The sequence below is a fragment of the Poecilia mexicana genome, unplaced genomic scaffold (genome assembly GCF_051168715.1).
Source record: "Poecilia mexicana isolate PSO_F unplaced genomic scaffold, ASM5116871v1 scaffold_9, whole genome shotgun sequence".
Classification (NCBI taxonomy): domain Eukaryota; kingdom Metazoa; phylum Chordata; class Actinopteri; order Cyprinodontiformes; family Poeciliidae; genus Poecilia; species Poecilia mexicana.
Genome location: NW_028263378.1, coordinates 29,955,026 through 29,976,646, shown reverse-complemented (window position 1 = coordinate 29,976,646; position 21,621 = coordinate 29,955,026). Strand labels below are relative to the sequence as shown.

The following is a 21,621-nucleotide window of genomic DNA, read 5'->3' as shown; positions in this document are numbered from 1 at the left end:
CAGAATGCAAAGACAGCTAGAGAGAGAGAGAAAGAGAGAGATAGAAAGAGAAAGAGAGGCAGAGAGAGAGAGAGAAACAGAGAGAGAGAGAGAGAGAGAAAGAGAGAGAGAGAGAGACAGAGAGAGAGAGAGAGAGGCAGAGAGAGAGAGAGGCACAACAACGTTCAGCAAAACTGTAGAAAAGTCAGCACTGTGCTTGAAGAATCTTTTCTCGTCGTAGAAAACACCTTTTATGGAGAACCTGCAAAACAATCATGCTCGCCCAGGCGCCAGTATTCCACAAATCAGAGGATATTTTTCTCATTTCGCATTCGTCCAGTGGTTGTGGACACAAACACAACCATGATTTCAGAAGCGATGAACTGATCTTTACAGGTCAAGTGGCTCTGAAACTTGCTTGACAGAAACGATTCCAGTTTTGTAACAGCAGCTTTTTGTTCAAACATTACTTCAGGTTTTTATTGTTTATAGTCACTTTCACCTGTCTTTCAAACAGAAAAGTTGTCTTCAGCACTTTTATTTATTTATGGATTTACCCGAGGCACTGCTTCATTCAGCTGAATTTAAGGTTCGGGGAAAGAAACACTTTTCAACGTTTTTTTGCTTCCTAAGTGTCATTTTCTAACTCTGCTCTCAGGTTTGCATAAAATGTTTTATTGAGGATCCAGAAGTTTCAGCGTGATGAATAATAATGTCTGCTGGGATTGGTGATTTAAGCACAAGTGCAAAAGGATATTAGGTGTGTACAGCACTGTTCAGTGCACTCATAGTCTGCTTTAAGCTTCTGAAAAGTAGTAACAAAATTAATATTAGGACATGCTAAGTTCATGTCTGAATGATGGTGATGATCGCTTCTTACTCACCCAATCATGATGAAAATGTTAATGTGCCGTTGAGACCCTAAAGCTGACTGATCCCTTTTGTTTTTCATTAGGAATTTAAACCTGTTTGTCCTGAGGCCTAATTTAATATCTAATTATTATCTTTTAACTTTCATCTCTTGACATAAGTTCCAAACTTTTATAGAATCCATTTATTTGTTTTCAGAATAGAAAAAGGGTAATTTATGCCAAAAAAAAATATATACATGTACATCAACATTAAAAGAAAAATAATACAGACAGATGTAGACTTGGGGAAAAAATGACTTTATTTTGTTCAAGTCAGATCTGGAGTCTTTATGACACGAGTCTGGATGTACTGAAAGACAGAATCTGGATCCTCGATCGCAAACGAATGACAGATATTTCAAAAATAATTTTAGAGTGAGTAACGCATAGAAAACCGAACAGTATGCCCCAGTTATTCTCTTCCACCAGATCAGTCACATCCAGTGTTTTCAAGTTAGTGTGACTCATTCTACTAACCAGAGAGCATCTCTTAGGAAACGACACCTTCATTTCTAAATGTTTATTATGGCTCATTTCTAAAGTCGACATACTAGCCTCATAACTCATGGTGGTGGGAGTGTTAGAGTTGCTTAAACTCTCAGACTAATATGAAAATAAATTCAACTTTTCAATTCTAAATGGCAATGTTGTGGTAAGAAATAAAGCCACTGTCAATTCAAGTTATTTCATAGTTTACATTTGTTAGGACTTAGTTTAAGCTTAAGCTGTTTGCGGTTCTTGATGAGATATGATTTATTAGCATTTGCTGTGTTTTTATACCATTTCATAGTTATTTGAAATGGTGTAAAAAATGTTTCCAGCTTGACTGAACATGAAGTTTTGGAGGAAAAAGAAAAATCCCAGAACAGTTACATGAGGATTCTTAAACATATTAGTTTTAATGCTTTTCAAATGGAATCCACAAAACTTTCAAATGTTGTACAAGCAGTGAAGTATTGCACTGCTCTGGTTTCAGACGATGTGCTGACATAGTTACTACATTTATAAGCCAAATGTAGAGGTGGCGTTTGCTTGACGTCACTTCTTCCTTCCAGAGTAAACGGCTAAAGCGACATAGCAGCTCCACCAGCTGCACTTATTCACCAGAAGCCATTTTCCATCACGTTTGCACAGATGCCTAACCACATGTAGCTTGTAAAATTTGCTGGGCCACATGTTCATAAAGTTAGGTCCCAACTACTATTATCTTTCCCATCAATAATAATCCTTATTGGGTATTATCATCAATTTCCACATTAGCCACATGGCTGCGGCGGTTCTGTTGGGTCTGGAAGCCGTCATCGCACCATATGCTTTGTTTAAGACTAAATTAGTTTATGTAGCTCAGTTTCTAATGGAATTATTCATGATGCTGTTATGAATTCGTTTGACAGTAATAACACTTGATCACACTTTAATGACATATCCAATATGTTCAGCATTGAGTCCTCGAGCCTGAGTGAAATATTCATGGCACAGTGTTTCATGACAGCTAATGTCAAAATCAGCAACATGACAGGGTGATGTATAGTTAGTGCATACGGCCTGATCCTGAGCTCCTTCGTGATTGCACTCGTTATGTCTGGTAGAAGATTTATTCTGCTGGCAGATTAAATGCTCCTTGTTTAGTTTGGTTTTTTTTAAATCACATTATAACAAAAGAAATCAACTTTGAAAACAAACAGGTCATGAAGGTCTCATGTCAGTCTTAATGGACACGTTTTTGATTCAATATTTCAGATGCAATCATAATAGAGTCAATGTTAAGTTATGTTTGTTTTATTTTATTTTATTTACCTTTGTGTTAAGTCTGATTTTAGGGTCTAAAGTTTTATTTGACTTGTTGGGGATTATGAAGGTAAATAAACTTTTAGCTCATATTCATATTGGTATGTTTTGAATAAAGAAAAAAATGTAATAAATATCCAAGAAGTCATAGAAGTAAATTAAAAAAGAGAAAAATACCCTCCCAATGAACAATAGTCTTTTTCTGAATGAATTTTGAATTTTGATAAGAAATGTCACAATTGCATAAGCAGAGGTACAAAAGTTGTCCCCAGTAGAAAATCAGTGGGAAATAATAAAATAAAAGTTGTAATAACATCTCTTTATACATTTTGACATTAAGAACATGATGGAAAACGTTCCATAATTTTCAATATATTAATATCCATTACCTTTTGAAAGAAACAAAAACAAGGATCTGTCCCATGGAAAGATGTACCATCCAAAATATAACTTATTTTCTTAGTTGTCTGTTTTGTGTAATTTGTAATTATTGAAGTATTATTACAAAACTATTTTACCACAAAAGAGTATCGAGCATTTTAAAGCCCCCACTGTCCTCCCCCCCAAGTTTATTTATGCTTTAAATGAGTTAAAAGTAGCAGAAAAATTGACATAGTTAATAGTGTAGCACTAGCTTACAACCACAATTGGGATGGAACAAACCTGGATGAGTGTACACACACACCCCCCCCCCCCCCCCCCACACACACACACACACACACACACACACACGCATTCAGGGAAAAGATCAAGTCAATGTGACCATTGTTAAAATAACAGAGAGAAACAAATCAACCAGAATATGAATATAGTGCCTATAAATATTTATATTTTTCTACCCAAACACACACACACACACACACGCACACACACGCACGCACATACCTACGCACGCACACACACACACACACACACACACACACACACACACACACACACACACACACGCACAAGATGACAACAAGAACAAGACAAAACAATGAAAAACAGCACAAATAATAAACACAAATGGATTTTAAAAAGGTATTTTTATCGATCATTCTTTCTCCAAACTACAAGAAGTCCCCAAAAATGTGGTTCCAAAAGAGAATAAATACAAATAGAGTAATGAGCAACATAAAATGCAGTGAAAAAACAAGATATTTCATAACTAAATAAAATATCCCGTTTCTACCTGTTCTACCTAAAATCATCAGTGCTTCTGATGAAAGTGTTCACTGTAGTCCATCGTTCTGCTCTGTTTACTAATTTCTTATTTATTTACTCATTCATGTTGTTATGTCTCAGCAGACTTGTCGGTTCTCTGCATGTTTTAACAGACATGAGCCTCATCAAAAGCTTTCTGGATTTAAAACCAGCATCTAGATGCAAAAATGATACTTTTTTTATTGTTATTTTCTGGTTTTGCTCCCATAATCCTTTTGTGAAGTTAAAATCCTCACAATAATTACTTTACACGTTAAAGTGTTATTAAGCCAGTATTTTTTTCTCACACATGCTTTGGAACAATCCAAGCTTGCTCGCTCAGACACTGAAAGCAAAATACCCTCACATCCATTTTAGAGCTTATCCACAGCCAACGTTTCAAACAAAGCTGTGTCGGCGCTAGGTGTGACATTCAAATTCTCAATTGTATCTGAAGAGCAGACAGTGTAATTTGCCCGCAGTTAATAAAATGTTCGAGTCGATTATTTGCGGTTTGGTTCCGCTCCAGCCAAACAGCTCCTTTGACTTCACACATTTCTGAGAGTGGATGTAGAGCACATCCTTTAACGGTGGGAGAACGGAAGCCATGAGAACCCTGGTATAATGAGTTTCTTTTGAGTTGATTCTCAGAGAGAAAGTGTGAAATGAGAAGCAAAAACCAGAAGCCAATTTCCACTTCCCTGAATGAAAGCCTTTAATCCGAGAGGAATCCTGCTTGATCTACAGTAGCTGAGGTAGACCGACCGGGCCACGGCACAAAGGCGGCGAATCAACTAAACGCTCCTGTACTGCGAAGTACTCCCAAGCTCAGTGGACACAGTGAACCGCTGCTTTATAACTAGGAACCATTAACCTCCATCCCAACCAACGTCTCTGTACGACACAGTCCTGGGTGCAGATTCTTTGTTCGTCTCATAGGTCACAGAGAGTCTCCCACAGAGACGATGATGAGCTGCATTAAGCAATCCCAGCCCGGAAGCTCCCTCTATTTACCTGGTTAAGATAAGACAGATTGAGATGGGCTGGTAATGCAGTGGCACAGCGCTGGAAGGGAAAGACAGGTGACATTTGGGAAGCAAACGGGGAGGCAAGAACGTGACACACACACACACACACACACACACACACACCTCCCTCTGTGCATCACTTGTATCCTGTGATTAACCACTGGAGCAGGAGAGAACAGCCGAACTCCCCCAGACTCCACCTGACAGACCTGCTGTTTGAGCGCACAGAGAGCAGAGTTGGGTCAGAGCCCCATCCCAGACTTACGCATGTTCTCTTCACCCGTACCACTGATTAGTGGCGGGGAAGATGCGTGAAGAGGATTAGATCTGTGCTCCTCAGCGTTGCCTCTGATATGCAGCTCAGTAGGTCCCCGCCGGCATCCCCAGGTCCCAGAGCGCGCTGCTCGCAGAGGCGCTTAATCCGTGTAATTGCGTTGATGAGACACTCGGCAATTAAAAAGTTCTTCAGCCCGTGTGTGCTTTGCCAATGGCGTCAGAGTTAATGTAACCCCTAGCCTGACCATGACTCAGCAGACTTGTCTCCCTCCAGCCCCAAAGAATGCTTTTTCTTCCTGCAACACCTTGACACTGAGTGACCGCCAGACGCCCTGGGCGGGGGCGATGAGGCGCGGGAGCAGCACGAAGAATGCATCAGTTGCCGAGGTCATGATCGGGTCTCTCCTCATAAGTCTTGACGGCGGCGGCGGTGTCGCTCGCCCTCTTTGCTCCCCTGTCCTCTAATTGCCCGTCAACCGCTACATTTCTCAGCATCTAATCATCGGCAAATGTCATCTGGATGAGCTGTGTTCATGTGCATAAGCTGATGAGAGGACCCCGCCGACGCAGCGGGCCGGGGGGAGAGGCGACCTTCAGGGGAGCTCTGGGTAATGAAATCACAAAAGGAAGCTCTACCACTGGAAACTCCTCTGTCAATGCTGACACTGATGACCGCGTCCTAATTGAAACAAATGTGCCAATTAGGTAATTCATTTCTCACGTCCACTGTCTTACACAGGCAAATTTGTGACCCTGTCATCTATTCCCCCTTGTCTCTCTCTCTCCATATTAGGGAAGCAAAGTATTGATTAAGTATTAAAAGTATCAAAGTATCGATTAGTATTGATTAGTAAGTATCAATTAAGCATCGATTAGTCTATCAATTGACTTTCTCAATTGATAAGCAGCCGTTTTCTGATAAAACAAGTTTTCTCTTGTATCAAGAGCGTGGACTCCATAATATGCAAAAGTTTTCATGTTAAGCTGAACATAAAAAAGGAAGCATATCTTTTTTATAATGGTTTTATTGGGTCTAGTGACCTTTATTTGATAGTGAATTGACAGGAAAGGAGGTAATAAAAGAGGGGAAGACATGCGGTGAAGGTCATCAGGCCGGGTCTCAAACCACATCAAGGACTCAGGCTTCCATATGCGGCCTGTGTTTACCCCTGCACCACCACAGCTAATGTTTTTTGTCAGCTGTATTAAAAATTAACTGAATAAACTATTAAAATTTTGTTTTATTACATTAATATACTTGCATATTTATACAATATATCAAAACAAGAACCACTTGGTTACTGACCTGAACAATAAAATATGAAAAGAATGAAATATTTAGTCCCTCGTGGACAGGAAGATGTTCAGAAGAGCAGACTTTACTTTACACTCAGTGTCAAAGTGGACAGACTGTAATACAGCTCTCAGCTGTCTGGACACTCTATGATAAGTGCTGAGAGTAAAGCTTCACGCTGTTACGGGCTCGATGCACAGGAAGTGATGTTGCTCCCTTTCCATTCATTTCCTATGGAACTTGCTCTCCTCCAGCCAAGTAACCAGCAATATTCATACAAAACCACATAAAGAGTTTTGTTCAGATTCACTTTCCTTCACTTTAACGATGATCAACGGCACCTTTTGCTGGTCGGCGGCCAAACTACAACACAGAAGGTTTTAGAGGATTGTATTTGTTTAAATGGGAAACCTGTTTAGTGCTTTATCAAGTCTATAGGACCCCAAAGTGCTTCACAGCACATTCTGACACACATTCACACACTGATGATGGTAAGCTACTGGATATCTTAGCTGGATAGCTGGGGCAGTCTGATACAGGTGAGGCTACCATGTACTGCTGCCACCCCTGATCTGGGGAGTGAGGTGTCTTGCTCAAGGACACGACGACAGAGGCTGACATTTGCCAACAACAGAGGCGGATGGAGAAGGGATTGAAACGGCAACCTACCAATTGTGGAACGAACTCCTACCACCATCGCCCCCTTCGTCCCGATCAAATAGAACTCATTTCAATCTAAAAACCATTAATCAACAATCAGAAGTTAATCAATTATTTGCTTCCCTGCTCTGTGTGTCACTCCTTTTGCCTCATGAATCTTCTCATGATGATTCCATCGCTGCTCAGAGCAGGCAGACCCCAGACTGAGAGGAGCCTGCTGATGACACACAATAATTGCCTCTTTCAAGCCAGAGATTTCTGTGGATAAAAGAGAAATAAATGCATAAAAGAGGGGGGCAGCTGAAAAGACAGAGGGTGTGGACGGGCGCCACGGCTCGTGCCACCCATCCAGACGGATGACTTTAATCATGAGAGATTAGACTCTATCCCGCACTCCTCTGCCTTCTTATCGACGCACGGCGCTTCACCTGTGATGAAACCCCGGTGCAATGCTGTCTTTTAATTGTAGATAAGAATCGAGACTCCTTTGAGGATTGGCTTCTAAGTTTGCGCTGAGACGGTGTGGGGAACATAGTTACAGTCTACCCATCGCCTTTGAAAATGAGACAATTCCAGCCAGGCAATGCATGCTATAATTAGCTGAAATAACTGATAAAAATGACAGAACAGTATGGGTTTTTCTATTGCTGATAGTGATTTTTGAATTTCAGGATGGGTGATGATTGATGTTTTTGCCCTGCTGTTATTTTAGTTGACTGTTTTCCATTTTTGCTCATGATCAAAAATTCATGTAGGCATGACTGACCAATGCTCTATCTTGCACTGAGGAAGTTACTGATTTAACTCTGAGACCAGAAACTGTTGCTAAGCAGAGCAAACTGACTCAAATCTTGATCATAAGCAGTTATTTTTCTTTGGAATGACATTTGACATCTAATGAAATAACTGGGAAAAAAATATTTAAAAATAACAAGACATCTTTCCATTTCTTCTTGTAGATATGTTTGTCCAGAACTTGTTCCCACTGCACATCACTGTCGCAACAGCAGCAGAGCGCTTGAAAAACCAGCCAGGCCAAGTGTGCGCCATCAAGGCCAGATGCCCATGCTCACAAAAATATTAAAATCTGTGAACCTCAAGTAAAAATGTTAAATGTCAGAAATTCTAACTTTGTATCGACGTAGGTCTTGCCCCCTGCTCTAATTATTCTTCATGGTGCTCTGTCGGGCTGAGGCCAGTCAAACTTCTACACCAAATTTGCTCATCCAGGTCTTACTGGACCCTCATTTGTGCACTGATGCCCAGTCATAATGGAGCAGAAAAGAATTGTACCAAAACAGATCTCACCCAGTTGGAAGAATGAAATTATCTGCAATGTGTTGGTGCATTAATACTTCCTTTCACTGGAAGAACCTTTTCCCTAAAAGTTATGACTATTACTCCACCAAACCTTCCATTTGGCACAATGTAGTCAGAAACCTCAGGGTTTCACTTCACTTTGTAGAACTCATCTCTAAGAGTCTAGTGGCTTTTACCTTTCACCACAGTGTGTAAGGCTTGGATACCGCCATGAATAGCTGTTCCATCACCCACTATGCACTGCTCTTGAGCTATACTGTGTTTCTTTGCATTTCCAAAGGTGTGCCACAGGGCCCATCTTTGGCTCCACTCTGTTCTCCATTTATATTAGTGATTTTCACAAGTTGTTAGTAAAGTTGCTGTGCATTTATAAGCTAATAACACTATATGCTTTTGGTCCATCCCATGAAACACTCTTTCACTCTACAAAGCAAAGCTCCTTGGATATCCAAAATGGCTTTTTGAATTTGCAATCATAAAAGTCTAAATGCCCCCTCAACTTGGTCTTCACACTGCAGATGAAACGATCTTTGATCAAACAAAGTACAAACACTTAGGAATCTGGTTAGTTCATCCAAAGAAACTTGGATTCCTGTATAGAAACCTTGTCTGAAGCTTGGAGGTCTGTTGCTGACGACTTCAGAAAATTATCAAGTCTTTCCCACCGTGGCCCTCAGCATGCAATGACCCCGCTCTCTGGTTGTACCTTCCCTCATAGCTGTGTCTTTTCCATTTAAATTTGGAATTTGTAGTTGTAAAGAAATGTTGTGACTAAGGCTGTATTTACACGGAGCTGCTACTTAACCTGTTCAAATTAGCACAATTCCTGATAAGGATTACGTGTTATCTGAGCACTTTGTTGGAGGTAGTTGTTTATTATGACGTGGAAGCTAAGGGTCAACAGTGTATGTGATGTCATTCTAAAGTCACAGCACCATATAGTGGCCTGGCATGACAACTGCAGGTGACACAGGGTGTCTTAGCGGTGCTGTCTAAACGTGGAACTTTTCCCAATCAACATTTGAAAACACCAGCAGTTTCCAGGCAATAGTCTCGTGTAAATGCAGCCTGAATTCACTGCACAAGTGGCTTCTTATCACAGCACCACATTGGGATTATCTGAACTTCTTAGCTTGAGCCATTCTCTCACAGAGCTGTCTGCAGGTATTTGTGCTAAGTTTATACACCTATGGCCAAGGATGTGACTGGAACTCTTAAATTCCATCATACGGACTGTTAACCCAATACCTTTACCAGTACAATGCATACCTGCAGGCTGTCATTTCTCCTGTCCATCATTTCTATATGTGCCGTCTCCATATGCCCACCAGCACTTCCTATTTGCATCCAGACAAAGTGTTGATCATTGTAAACAGTGCCAGCGCACTTCCTTTAAATCCATCAGCATTTCCCATTCTGCTATGCTACAAATGTAATTTGCAAGTGCAGCGATGCAGCTCTCTTACCAGGCTAAAACCACTAAAGCGTCACTAAGTTTGTAATTCCTAATTAGTTTTCCTCTCAGGTGCTGGTAATTGGTTCCAGTGCTTCTCCTGACTGCCTAATGGAGGTGGAGATAGTGGTGGAGCCGCGCCCACTGGGACTAATCAGCAGGGGGAGGGCTTGTAACGCAGCTGACCAGCAGTTCTGCCTGCAACGACTTGAACATGAGCGATGTGTTCACGTCGATGTGACCTGAGAATGAGTTATGTGATGTTTCAGAGGTAGCCAGCATGATATCAGTGTCAGAGAGCTGGGAGGAGCTCGTATAGGATCAGGATTCTTCAAACCCTGGCCCAGTTTGCATTATTTCTTAGAAAAACAATTAGAAAAAAAAATTTTCCAATATCAGTAGAAAAATCATTTCAGACTAGCATTACCTGTTCTGTCTTATTCAGGTTTTAACATGACCACTCAGGTCTGTTGAACATCTGTTTTTGTTTGTTTGTTTGTTTTTGACAATATTCTCCAAAGAAGTCAAAGACTTAAATAAAAATGGTTAAGAATGTTTATCATTGGGAGTCAGCTTTAGTCAGCTTTAAACACTCTTTTACAAGGAAATCCTTTACACACTCTTCTTGTGTCAGAAGACGTTTTTCCAGACTTCCCCGCTTCTATTTTTCCTCCTGCTGTGTCAGTTTTCTTTAACACTTTCTGCTTCTTTATTGAAGTGTGCTAAGTTTCTGCCAAGTAAGTCTTGGAACTGTCTTTGGTAGTTCAGAAGTACTTCCTTATGCATGTTGTTTTATTTTTCTTTTGACGCTTTGAAGACAGGAACAAGAATGTGTCCTTAAAGAAATTATGATTAAGAACGAAAGAAAATAATTTTAAAAGGGTTCTTTGTGAAAAGGATAGTTCAGATTGTAAGAAAATGATGTCAGTAATACTTTTTGCACTTATGACAAATAAAAAAAAATGTCATAAATGAATTTGTATCATTCTTGAACTGCAGTTGGGGGCCACAAAAAAGTCCAAGGGCCACGAATGGCCCCTGAGCCACGTTTTTACACCTCTGTTTTAGTCAGTATGAATATGATTGGAATTGGTCTTTGTTTGTTTTATGACACACTCCTGTTTTCTGTTGCATGATATTTTGATCGTTGTTGAATTTGTTCTCAACTTACCTGGTCATGAAAAGCTTCAGAAGAGCAAATAAATCATAAAGAAAATTACCTCAATTGCTGAATTCACTTCTGTTTGTGTTTACAAATAAAATCCTACTGAAAAAAAACATGACAGCACATTTCTTTTACTTGTTTCCAAGACAAACTATAACAGATCCGAAGTTGTAATTTGTAAAAAATAAAAAAATAAATAAATAGCCTCTGTCTTGCTGCCTTGTTATTTGACTGTTAAATCACTCAATAGTCTGAATAATACAGGAGGCTCCATTAGTTGTGATCCATCATTTATTATTTAGAAGAGGATGAGGGGACGTCACACTGTGTGCATAAGCGACGCGATTTGACCTTATTCGCATGTTTTTGTTTTTTAACCTGCAGGTGGAATGGCTGAAAAACGACAAGCTGGTGAGTTCACTGACCGACGACAAGGTGGACACCCGGGACGACTACGGCCTCATCATCAACGAGGCGCGCTTGTCCGACTCGGCCAACTACACGTGTCTGGCCAGCAACATCGTAGCGAAGCGTCGCAGCGCCACGGCGCCTGTGATCGTCTACGGTACGGCCGTAACAACCCGTCGCACCGAAACAATGTTTACACGGCACATTAGATCAATTTGTTTGGCTTCCCGTAACCTTACGCAACAGTGATTAAGAATCCCATCTCGAGGCTTCAGCTGAAGAGCGCCGTTTCCTCTTTATTCCAGCGAATGCATTATTCAACGAGTCAATTTACTGCCTCTCATTTAAAATCAATGCCTGCTGTATGAAAGGAAATAAGCCACTGTGTCTTAATCTCATTTAAAGGGAGTGTTGCTTGTTAATTATTTACTTGCCTGAAGCCTTGCGGAAATCTCGAGTTCGGCCCCCTTTCAAAGCGCTGCTCGAGATTTAGCTCCCCAACACGTAATAAACTGGGATCATAGAGTAAAGGGCTTCAGTCACGGCGCTAAGTGGTCGATTCCAACCTGTCAAGCTGTTTGAGTCTGTCGCTTTTAGAAATGGCATTTCTGCTTAATGGCTTTCTTTGCTTTGCACAGCTCCACGGCTTTATCTTAATACAAGAGCAGAGAACATTGAGCTGCCAATTAAGGAAAAGGGAGCCGTATATCCAGCAATCTGCTCCCGCTGTTATGCATTGTTGCCCTGTGCCGCCGTTAAGCCCGCAGGACCATTAATAGCTCCAACCCTTATTAGAGCTTTAGAGTTTGCCAGAGTTCTTGAAGAGAAAAAGAGCACGTGTTGTTTTGCACTCACTCAACTGTTTTCTTTTCTTTTGCTTCTCTTTTCTTTTCTAACTTTGCTGGAACTTACTCCAGTGAATGGCGGCTGGTCGCTGTGGACGGAGTGGTCGGCGTGCAACGTGCCGTGTGGGCGGGGCATCCAGAAACGCTCCAGGACCTGCACCAACCCGGCGCCGCTGAACGGAGGCGCTTTCTGCGAGGGCATGTCCGTGCAGAAGATCACCTGCAACGCGCTCTGCCCAAGTTAGTCCCACTTCTGATTTTCAGCGAAGATGAACTGAAGCCGGGATGCACGGTTTGATCCGCGGCATGTCAGTAGAAAACACAAAACTGGAGGAAAATGTGTGCGTGGAGGAAAACTAACACAGAGCATTTCTTAGGGAAGCATGGTGGTGGTACCAGCATGTTGTGAAGATACTTTTCCTCACTAAAGAACTTCAAGCTAATCAGAGTTGATTAAGGGAAATCCTAGAAGAAGACCTGTCAGGCTGGAACAGGCATGAGACTGGCCTGGAGGTTCACCAAATATATTCACATGTCAAACTGGCCCAGTCAAAGTCTAAATCATAAACTCAAACGGAAATCTGTAAGAAGACCTGTATATTGATATTAGTAAACACAAGCTACATTTCCATTGATCTTAAAATTGCACAAATTGAAATTACGAAAACTTACTATCATAATAGAAACACAGCAATTTAAAACAAACTTTTTGACAAAAAGGTTTTGCTTCGAGATGAGATGGTTTTTCAGCTTTATCAAAATCAGTGTGTTTCACAAAGCTGCAACGGAAACACTGTCTTTGCATCACAAGTCACATGATCAACAACCGGATGTTACTACTGTTGGAAAAGACAAAGAAGATGACAGGAAGTGGTAGGAGGAGGGTGTTGCAGCTTGCCTTTTTTATGATTTATTGGGTGAATAAACTTATTCGCTTGTGATTTTAACTGCATTTCTTTTTAATGGAAGTGCCTCAATTACAAAATTGACAAAAGTTTTACGTATATTTGTAACGGAAACGCAGAAATTGTTTATTTAACGGGATGGGCTTGCGCTAGCTTGCAAATGGGTAATATTTAGTTGCCTAAATTTGCAGAACTGAGACTCGCGTCCCAAAGAGGTGCGGCAGTAATTGCACCAAAAAGTGTTTTACAAAGCAATGAACTGGTGCTCACAATTCAAATTCAGCCTTCTTGTCAGTTTACCCACATGTTCCTGGCATTCAGAGGAATTGAAACTGTCTTACTGGATGTTGTACAGTGAATTCAATTCACAATCAGGTGCTACTTTGTGTTGGTCTGACACAACAAATTAAAATCAAACACACTAAGGTGTGTTGTTGTCATAAGAACCATGTGGGGGTGTAAATGAATCTCTGTCAATGAGTTCAATATCCTGACTCAGCAGCATTACAGATGACCAATATTATAGACTGTAAGACACAGATCAAGTGGTGACCTCACCGTGTCCCTAATTGTGCTGGACTGAGAAGTGCTGCACCAAGGAGAATCCAAAACCACAAAGGGATTTACTGTGCAAGTTAAGATGATTAGAGGAAGTTGAGGGAGGATAGCAGTGTGCGATACACAGGGAAACATTTTCTTGTATTCGCTAGTGATAGTTAGCAACCAAGATAAAATAACTAGTTATATTCTGATTCAACCAGAGGCACTAGATCTGGTAGTGATGTCATTCTCAGATATCAATCAAAGCATAAACTGAGCTGGAAAACTGCTGGAAATTGAGAATCTTTATCTCTCTAGTTTTTTTAAATCTATAATTGAAAAGTTTATATCTACTCTTTCACAATCTGGGTCCATTTAAGAAAGTTGTGTATCTTGTAATTATCTGTCCCTAGGTGTCTGTGAATGTCATGCTACTGTAAGATTATGCAAGCCGGATCATTTCTGAAAGGTGTTTATGCAACTCGTCAAAAGTCATGAAGGAACAATGACTGCAGCCTAAAAACAGATAATAACGTTAACCAGGTATTTTGTAGCTGCCGTTGTCACTGTAGATGAGTCACATGTGAAATCATTTACCTACATGAGTCATCCTTACACAAGCTGACTGAGTGTGTGTTTGGGGTCTTGCCACTGAAACACTGTCACTATCGCCACAGAAGTTGGGCGCAGATATGCTGATGGCTAGGGTGTGTGTGTGTGTGTGTGTGTGTGTGTGTGTGTGTGTGTGTGTGTGTGTGTGTGTGTGTGTGTGTGTGTGTGTGTGTCATTGACACCGGTCCAATGAATCAATTTGGAGGAGATTATGTCTTTAAGTTGGGATGTACCGGACTGACTGGGTTTGGTTTCATATTTATGTTTGTCTCTGACATCTCAGTTGGTTAAGGCTCCACGTAATCTGTTTTTTATTATTATTATTTTTTTTTTTAACAATCTTTGCCTTTACTGTCTTTACGTTTATGAAACACACTTTTTCCATTCTAGCTATATTTTTAGCCATGCGAAAAGTATGTAATTATGGAGTGAAATAAAACGATTAAACCAGTAGACAGACTTCCACATTATTCAGTGCTTTTTATGTTCAGCAGTAGTTTGGGAAGGTAGTTAAAAGTATTTACTTGGTCCTTTTCTTTAAGAAGAAAAGAACATTACTTATGGGCAAAACAATGAAAGTGTTGTTTCATGTAAAAAAAAACAACAAAAAACAAACAAACTAAAAAGAGCCAATTTTGTGAAATAAAAATGCTTTTGATTTGAACTCAGCAGAAGAATATTTCCCATAAAGATGTGGAACAGATGGTAAAACCGTGTGCAGACATGCACACTGTTCATTTTTCATCTCTTATCAGCCGTAGACATCTCCATTGAAGATGATGATTGTCAGTCTTTTTGTGTTTAGCTCTTGTGTGCTGACAGCCATCCCCCACCCCCGGCCCTTCCACCTAACCACCCCCAGCTGCAGTACTTCTCTAAAAACGACAAGGCTTCTTCTGTTTTCCTAAAGGATTGTTTGATTCGACACGGTTAGCGACAAAATCTTCCAAAAACTCAAGCTTTGGTTCTACTGATTTAGATAAATGTTAAAGAGCTACCAAACGTGCGGCCTACGCTAGCCTGGTCCTTCTCCCTGTGTCTAATGTGACGCTTCGTTTTAGGGGGGCATCTGTGTTTCGGCGAGCTTTTTTTCACGGCTTGTCATTGGAAAAAGGTGGATTTGGATGCTAAAACAAGACAATGATCCAAAACACAAGGCCAAAATGACCTGCTGTGTAGAAGTACATCTAGTTGAAAACTGAAAGAATGTTGCAGAGAAATCATCTCTAAACTCTATCCACTGGCTTCAGGATTATTGAGCCTCTTAAAGCTGCAGTATGCAACTTTTAGGCACTAGATGCTGCCATTCATGCTCGTGTACGCACTGCTCAATGTGCTAATGGCAGAGAAATAACTTACCATTACAGCAATAGTGTTCATCCACCATCAAGCTAACTAGCATGGCTAAATCACTGGGAGAAGGTACAGGATCTTGATTTCTTTCAGAGATTATCTGCCAAATACTGTCAAGACATGGTGATAATTTTAACAAATATGTAAAAAAAAACAAAAAAAAAACAACTAATATCTATATATGTAAAGTTACATTCTGCAACTTTCAAGAGGATCTTAAACATTCAGCTTGGTAAGATGACCAAAGAATTTACAGTAACTTTATGCTTAAGTTCTTCATCCACATCAGTAAGACATCAAGGACTTGTTAATGTCACCTTTTTATTTGGGTCATTGTTTTCATTATGCTTTATAATAAGAACAACATAATTTGGCTAATAATTGGCTTCATCTGACCACTAATAATGAGTGACACATATTGTGGTATCAGTCATATTCTGATCAGGGTGACTGAATTAGTGCCAGAGTGTGTAACCTGATGAGCTGCTGTTTGGTCATCACAGCGCTGCCATCAGACAGCTGAAAGCAAAAGATGCTGACCAATCAAAGTATCTGATCCAATCTAATATGGAAGTCACTTTCGGGCATAAACTGAAGGCAGGACATAATTTTTTTAACACTTGGTCAATGGAGAGAACATTTACCCTAGGAAACAATTTTTAAAATGGCACAAATATATGAAGTGGTAGTGAGGGTTTGCTTGTCAGGTTTGATGAAGTATTACTTGTTTTGCATGTTGTGCCTCAGGCCACCATTCTGCAATAAGGTGGTTCTGGAGAGAGACGATGCTGATAGTGTGCTTAAATCTGCATAAATTTATTTAATAAATGTATGCACAAATCTACCTGCAAGTGTAATAGTATTTTTATTTTGATTAAATTTAGGGTATTTTTCCGCATGTTTAATCAGAAATGATTCAGTGTTTCAGTGTTAGAGCCTTATTATGAATTATATCTAATTAATCTCAGAATTCTACAAATCATGTATGATTTGTAGAATTATGATTAGCTGCATCATCATGTATGATGATGCAGCTATGCTAACAGCTGCAGCACTCTGTATTCCTCTAAAACCAATTTCAGTTTACATAAAACATGTGCCTCTGTCTTAAGGTGGATGACCTTAAGCCGTTTCATATCATAGAAGAAGTTTTGTAAAGTTTCACACAGTGACTTCTCACGACGTGAATCTCAATATGACACAAGGCAAAGCAAACCTAAACCTCAGTTAGGTCATATATGGAAATAAATTTTAAGTTGTTTTTTTTTTCTCTTTGTTTTGGAATTAACACTTTTTTCAGATTTTTTTATTGCTTATTGTTCTCTCACAGTTGCCTGTTTCCATCAAACTTTGTGCTGCAGACAGTTTTATGTGTAAATGCTCTGCTTCATGTACTTTTTTCACACAAAGCGTCGCATTATGAGAAACACACACTTCCAGGGTTAATACTGATGGCAGCTCCTTGATGTTGACACCAGTTTTCAGTAGTGAAAGAAATCATGTTGCAGTTTTAACTGCAACTATCTGGAGTTGAATGAATGAATAATGAATAAATGAATCTGTACTGATTTAACTTCTGAACAGTTCATCTAAACTAGTGGATGACCTTAAGCCACAATTATGGTAAGTGAAGCAGAACTGTGTTGGAAATAAGCAAACTAACAATGATCAAAGTTTGAGCTTCTGTTTTTACACTACTGTATTCAGCACTGCAAAGATATGTTTGACTAAAGTTTAGTTCCTCTACCATAGCTGTGGTAAATCTACTTTTTCTTCTGTTTGTTTGTGATAAAGCCGGTTGGACTGTGAGTTTAGGTTGGACATGTTTTGGCCCTGACCCTGAATATGAAATCAGGTCTATGCTGTATGCAAATCATTGAGCCTCCACAGATGTACTCTTAGATCACAGTATACATAATAAAAATTCATGACAGCCAAATGCAATGTTCAAGCACAATGGAAGGCACTTAAAGCGTTATTGATTTTTAGAAAGGAACATTTCAAGTAGTATATGTTTAAATGTTTTTTCAATAATCACCTCACATTTGAAAACTGTTGTTTCATTATCATCTTTATGAGTTTACATAAATAATCGTCTTGATCCAGGTTTTTTTTTCAGGGTTGAACTTTAATTTCACCAATCAATAACAGTGATGAGTGGGAGTTTTATGCTATATGACTGTATGTTTATTCATTGGCACAATGTCTAGTTAGAATTGCAGCATGCAAATGAAAATGACTCGAGGTGCCACCTTGGATTTTATCACAATATAGAAATGATAACTAGGATATAAATAATGTAGAAAAACTTCAGCTTGTGAATATCTTTATGTTGGCATGTTGTACAAAACATAACCATGAATAAAGTAGGACTGAAATGACTAATCAGATAAATCAATTATTAAAATAATTGTCAACACCCTGGAGTAATTACAGACTCAAAAAAAGGCCATTTGCTGCAAAAACCTATTCAGAGCAGTGATTAATCCAAATCACTGCTTAAAAATAAATATACATTTTGCATTTAAGTAAAAAAAAAAACACATTTGTCTATAAATGTTTTTGCCAAAGCACTTCGAGTAGCACAGATTCTCCTTCACCAGATTCAAATTCACCAAAATAATGTCATGTTTTTGCAATGAAATGTTCATTTTCCTATGTAGATTGTCACTTATATATCAAGACATTTTTCATCAACAATTAAGGAATTATTCACTTACAACAGGCTCATATATCTTGCTGAAAAGTTGCGTGTGAGTTACTTTTATCTTATTTGAAGTGCACTAATGTATCTACACCAGAAAACAGACCAAAAATACTTGGTAAGTTTTTGTGTTGTTGCATTGAGGGAAGGTCGGCCTGGATGGTCGTCTCTGCAGACCTGATTGTTTGTTGTTCTCTGGACCGGTCCGGTCTGGTCCAGTCCGGTCCGGTCCTACTCTGTGGATGAGCCAAACCGCACAGTGATGGACAAACACAGGACAGACCGAATAACAGTGTAGAAGAAGAAGAGCAGCCGGGTTGGACTCTGCTGGTTCTTCTTCCTAGGAACAGGAAGTGACAAACATGTGTTGTTGAGAATGGTGAGTGTCCAGATGAGGCTGGACGTCCAGAGTACATCCAGCCTCATCTCTGCTGTCTTGAGCAGATTAAACTCCAGGTGGTTCTGACCACCCCACTGGTCCAGTCAATCTGCCCACCTGTCTGGATGCAGACCCATCAGTGGGTCAGACCAGTCAGTGGTGTCCTCTGCAGACTTCAGGTCCTGTCACTGGCTGCATTTCCATTACAAATGTTCACAAACCTTATTCAATATTCTGCTAATGTCAAAACAAAAACAATTTCGCAATTGCAGTGAAAATAAACTCATACATAAAGAAGCTTGTTCATGTGATAAGTAATTAAAAATCATGGCAGGGACGGACGTAAACGGTTATATAAAATATGTTCATAATTCAGCCATGGTGCTGCTAGTGCTCATCGTCTATCAGCCAATCAGAGGACACATTGGCTTCTTCTTCAGGTGTTGGAGCAACAAGCCCCGCCTACTTGGGAACAGCTATGAATGACAAACTCTTTATGAACTGTGTGATGCTGTGAGAGCTCTGGAGGAGCCAGCAGCAACATCCGGCTGTTGATTGCATGACACGTGATGTGAAAAAAGTGTTTCAGTACGTCTGAAAAACCTCCTTACTGTATTTCCCTTAAGTGAATTTCTTTTCATAATTTCAATTTATGAATTTTATAGTTAATGGAAACCCAGCTACTGTGTACAGGGGGAAAGGAGAGTGGGGAGACACGTCTGCCCACTGTGCAGGTGAAGATGCTCCCCAGCCTCACTTACTGCTGCCGGACAGTCAGGAAGCCGGTGAGCCGCCGACAGCTGGAGGCCGGTGTCTGGTGTTCCCAGAAACCTGCCTGAACGCCTCCAAGATGTCCACAGCAGTGAGGGAGGCCCGGTTCTGCTGTGTTGTCAGCATCGCTCTGTCACTGTGGGAGGAGGAAGAAGCGGACGAGGTTGAAGCGTAGGCAGCAATAAATATCTCTTGGCAGGTGAAGTCAGTTTCATTTTGGAACTTTGCGCCAAGTTTGGCCTGAATGAAGGACAAACACAGAGGATAGAGGCCACATGATAAGAGGTAACAAGCAGGTGATGGTGAGGGAGTGATGGATCTTTTGGGGAGAGAGTTGGAACAAGGCAGGAGCTTTAGTTGGGGGCTGCTGATGGTAAAAATGGGAAATAAAAGCTGAGAACGCAACAACAAAGTTCGGCAGGTTTCAGTTTGACGCTGTTGGTTAGCAGGTGACAGACGAACACAGTCCACAGCATCACAGGTGGATAATACACACTCGCTCCACAACAGCCGTGGTCAGCCTCGCTGCGCTCACATACTCCCAACATACAAACGATCTCACTAGCATTTTAAATAACAAAGGAGAAAAACCGCAAGAGGCGTGGAGAGTGAGGCGAACCCACAGAAAAAATTCACAAAGGAAAAAGAGCCCACTCCTCCACCACCCACACCGCTCTGAGGCGGGGGGTATCACAACTGCTGCCAGAAGTCCGCCGGCGCCATCTGGTCGCCCAGTATTTGTTAAGCTAAGCATGATGAGCTCTTCCTTGATCAGATGACGGAGCGCAGAGGAAGATCCGATACTATTAGCATACGCCAGGCTGTCTTGGTTTCATTGCCTCGCATCAAATCTCATTATATAAACAGGCCCAGGGGTTAATGAGGAGAAATGTGTCTCTGGCTGTCCCAACACACCTCGCCGTGCATTATCTGCCACACCAAGCCTGCATGTGTAGCTGCTGGAGAAAAACATCCACTTTCTGTAAATATGGCTGCATGGCATTTGTCTTCACTCCTGGCTCACTTCTGTTGCCAGGCTACAACATAACGCATACGTTCTGTGCAAACAAGGCGTGGCGCTCTGGGTGTTAAACCTGAGAAGAGTTATAATAATAATCCTCACTTTTGGACACGTTGCTTTTGAGATGTAAAATATATCTAACTAAATAAAGTGACTCTCTTCACAAAGAGCTTACATGCATTACAGCTCCTGATAATTCTGTTAATCTTCAAAAATGTGTAACAATTGTTTTGATTTTAATTGATTTTAGGGCCTCATCTGTATAACTGCTTCTTAAAGCGTTGCCACCATTGTGATGGTCTGTGCTGTGTGTGTCTTCGCCTTCCAGTTGATGGCGGCTGGGACGAGTGGAGCGAATGGACGGTGTGCAGCAGCCAGTGCGAACGGCAGCGGAGTCGGGAATGCAACTCCCCGGCGCCCAGACACCGAGGCAAGACGTGCGAAGGGAGCAGCAAGGCGACCGAGAACTGCACAGACGGACTGTGCACCCAGAGTAAGGGCAGTGGTGGAGAAAGTACTCAAAAAATGTACTTAAGTAAAAGTACAAATACACAGAGAAAAATGTACTCTAGTAAAAGTAAAAGTACCACATTAACATTTGTACTTAAGTAAAAGTAAAAAAGTACTGGCTTTTAAAAATACTTAAGTATTAATGATATTGTATTAGCGATTAGGTAATCCATTCAGCAAGTACTTTTACTTTTAAGTGTACTTATTGTGTTTAATTTTAATACATCAGAAATGTGCTATTTTAATGAACAATGCCACAGAAAAAGCATGTTTTCATTGTGTTTACTCTCTGTAACAGTTTAGACTTAGATATTTGATTCTATGCATCATAATTTCAGGGATGGAAACATCTTGTCTCCTGTCCTAACATAGCATGAACTTCACTTTTTTTTGCCACTAGTGGCTTTTATTTTGAAAGAAATCCAACAGAAAGGGGATGGAAAGAAGGTGGGTGAGGGAGGACATGCAACCAAGGAGCCAGTAGCAGAGTTGTAGTCAAGACCACTTAACCTGA

The 21,621-nt window shown here is 40.5% G+C and overlaps 1 protein-coding gene across 1 annotated transcript in view; it reads left to right on the top strand.

The window, feature by feature from the left end:
• Nucleotides 1–21,621, top strand: part of LOC106934329 (netrin receptor UNC5D-like) — an 87,015-nt gene that overhangs the window by 5,107 nt on the left and 60,287 nt on the right. Inside the window, exons 3-5 of the mRNA XM_088009120.1 lie at nucleotides 11,444–11,624; nucleotides 12,385–12,552; nucleotides 20,926–21,090. Of these exons, the coding sequence (XP_087865246.1) occupies nucleotides 11,444–11,624; nucleotides 12,385–12,552; nucleotides 20,926–21,090 (514 nt within the window). The remainder of the gene's footprint in view (nucleotides 1–11,443; nucleotides 11,625–12,384; nucleotides 12,553–20,925; nucleotides 21,091–21,621) is intronic.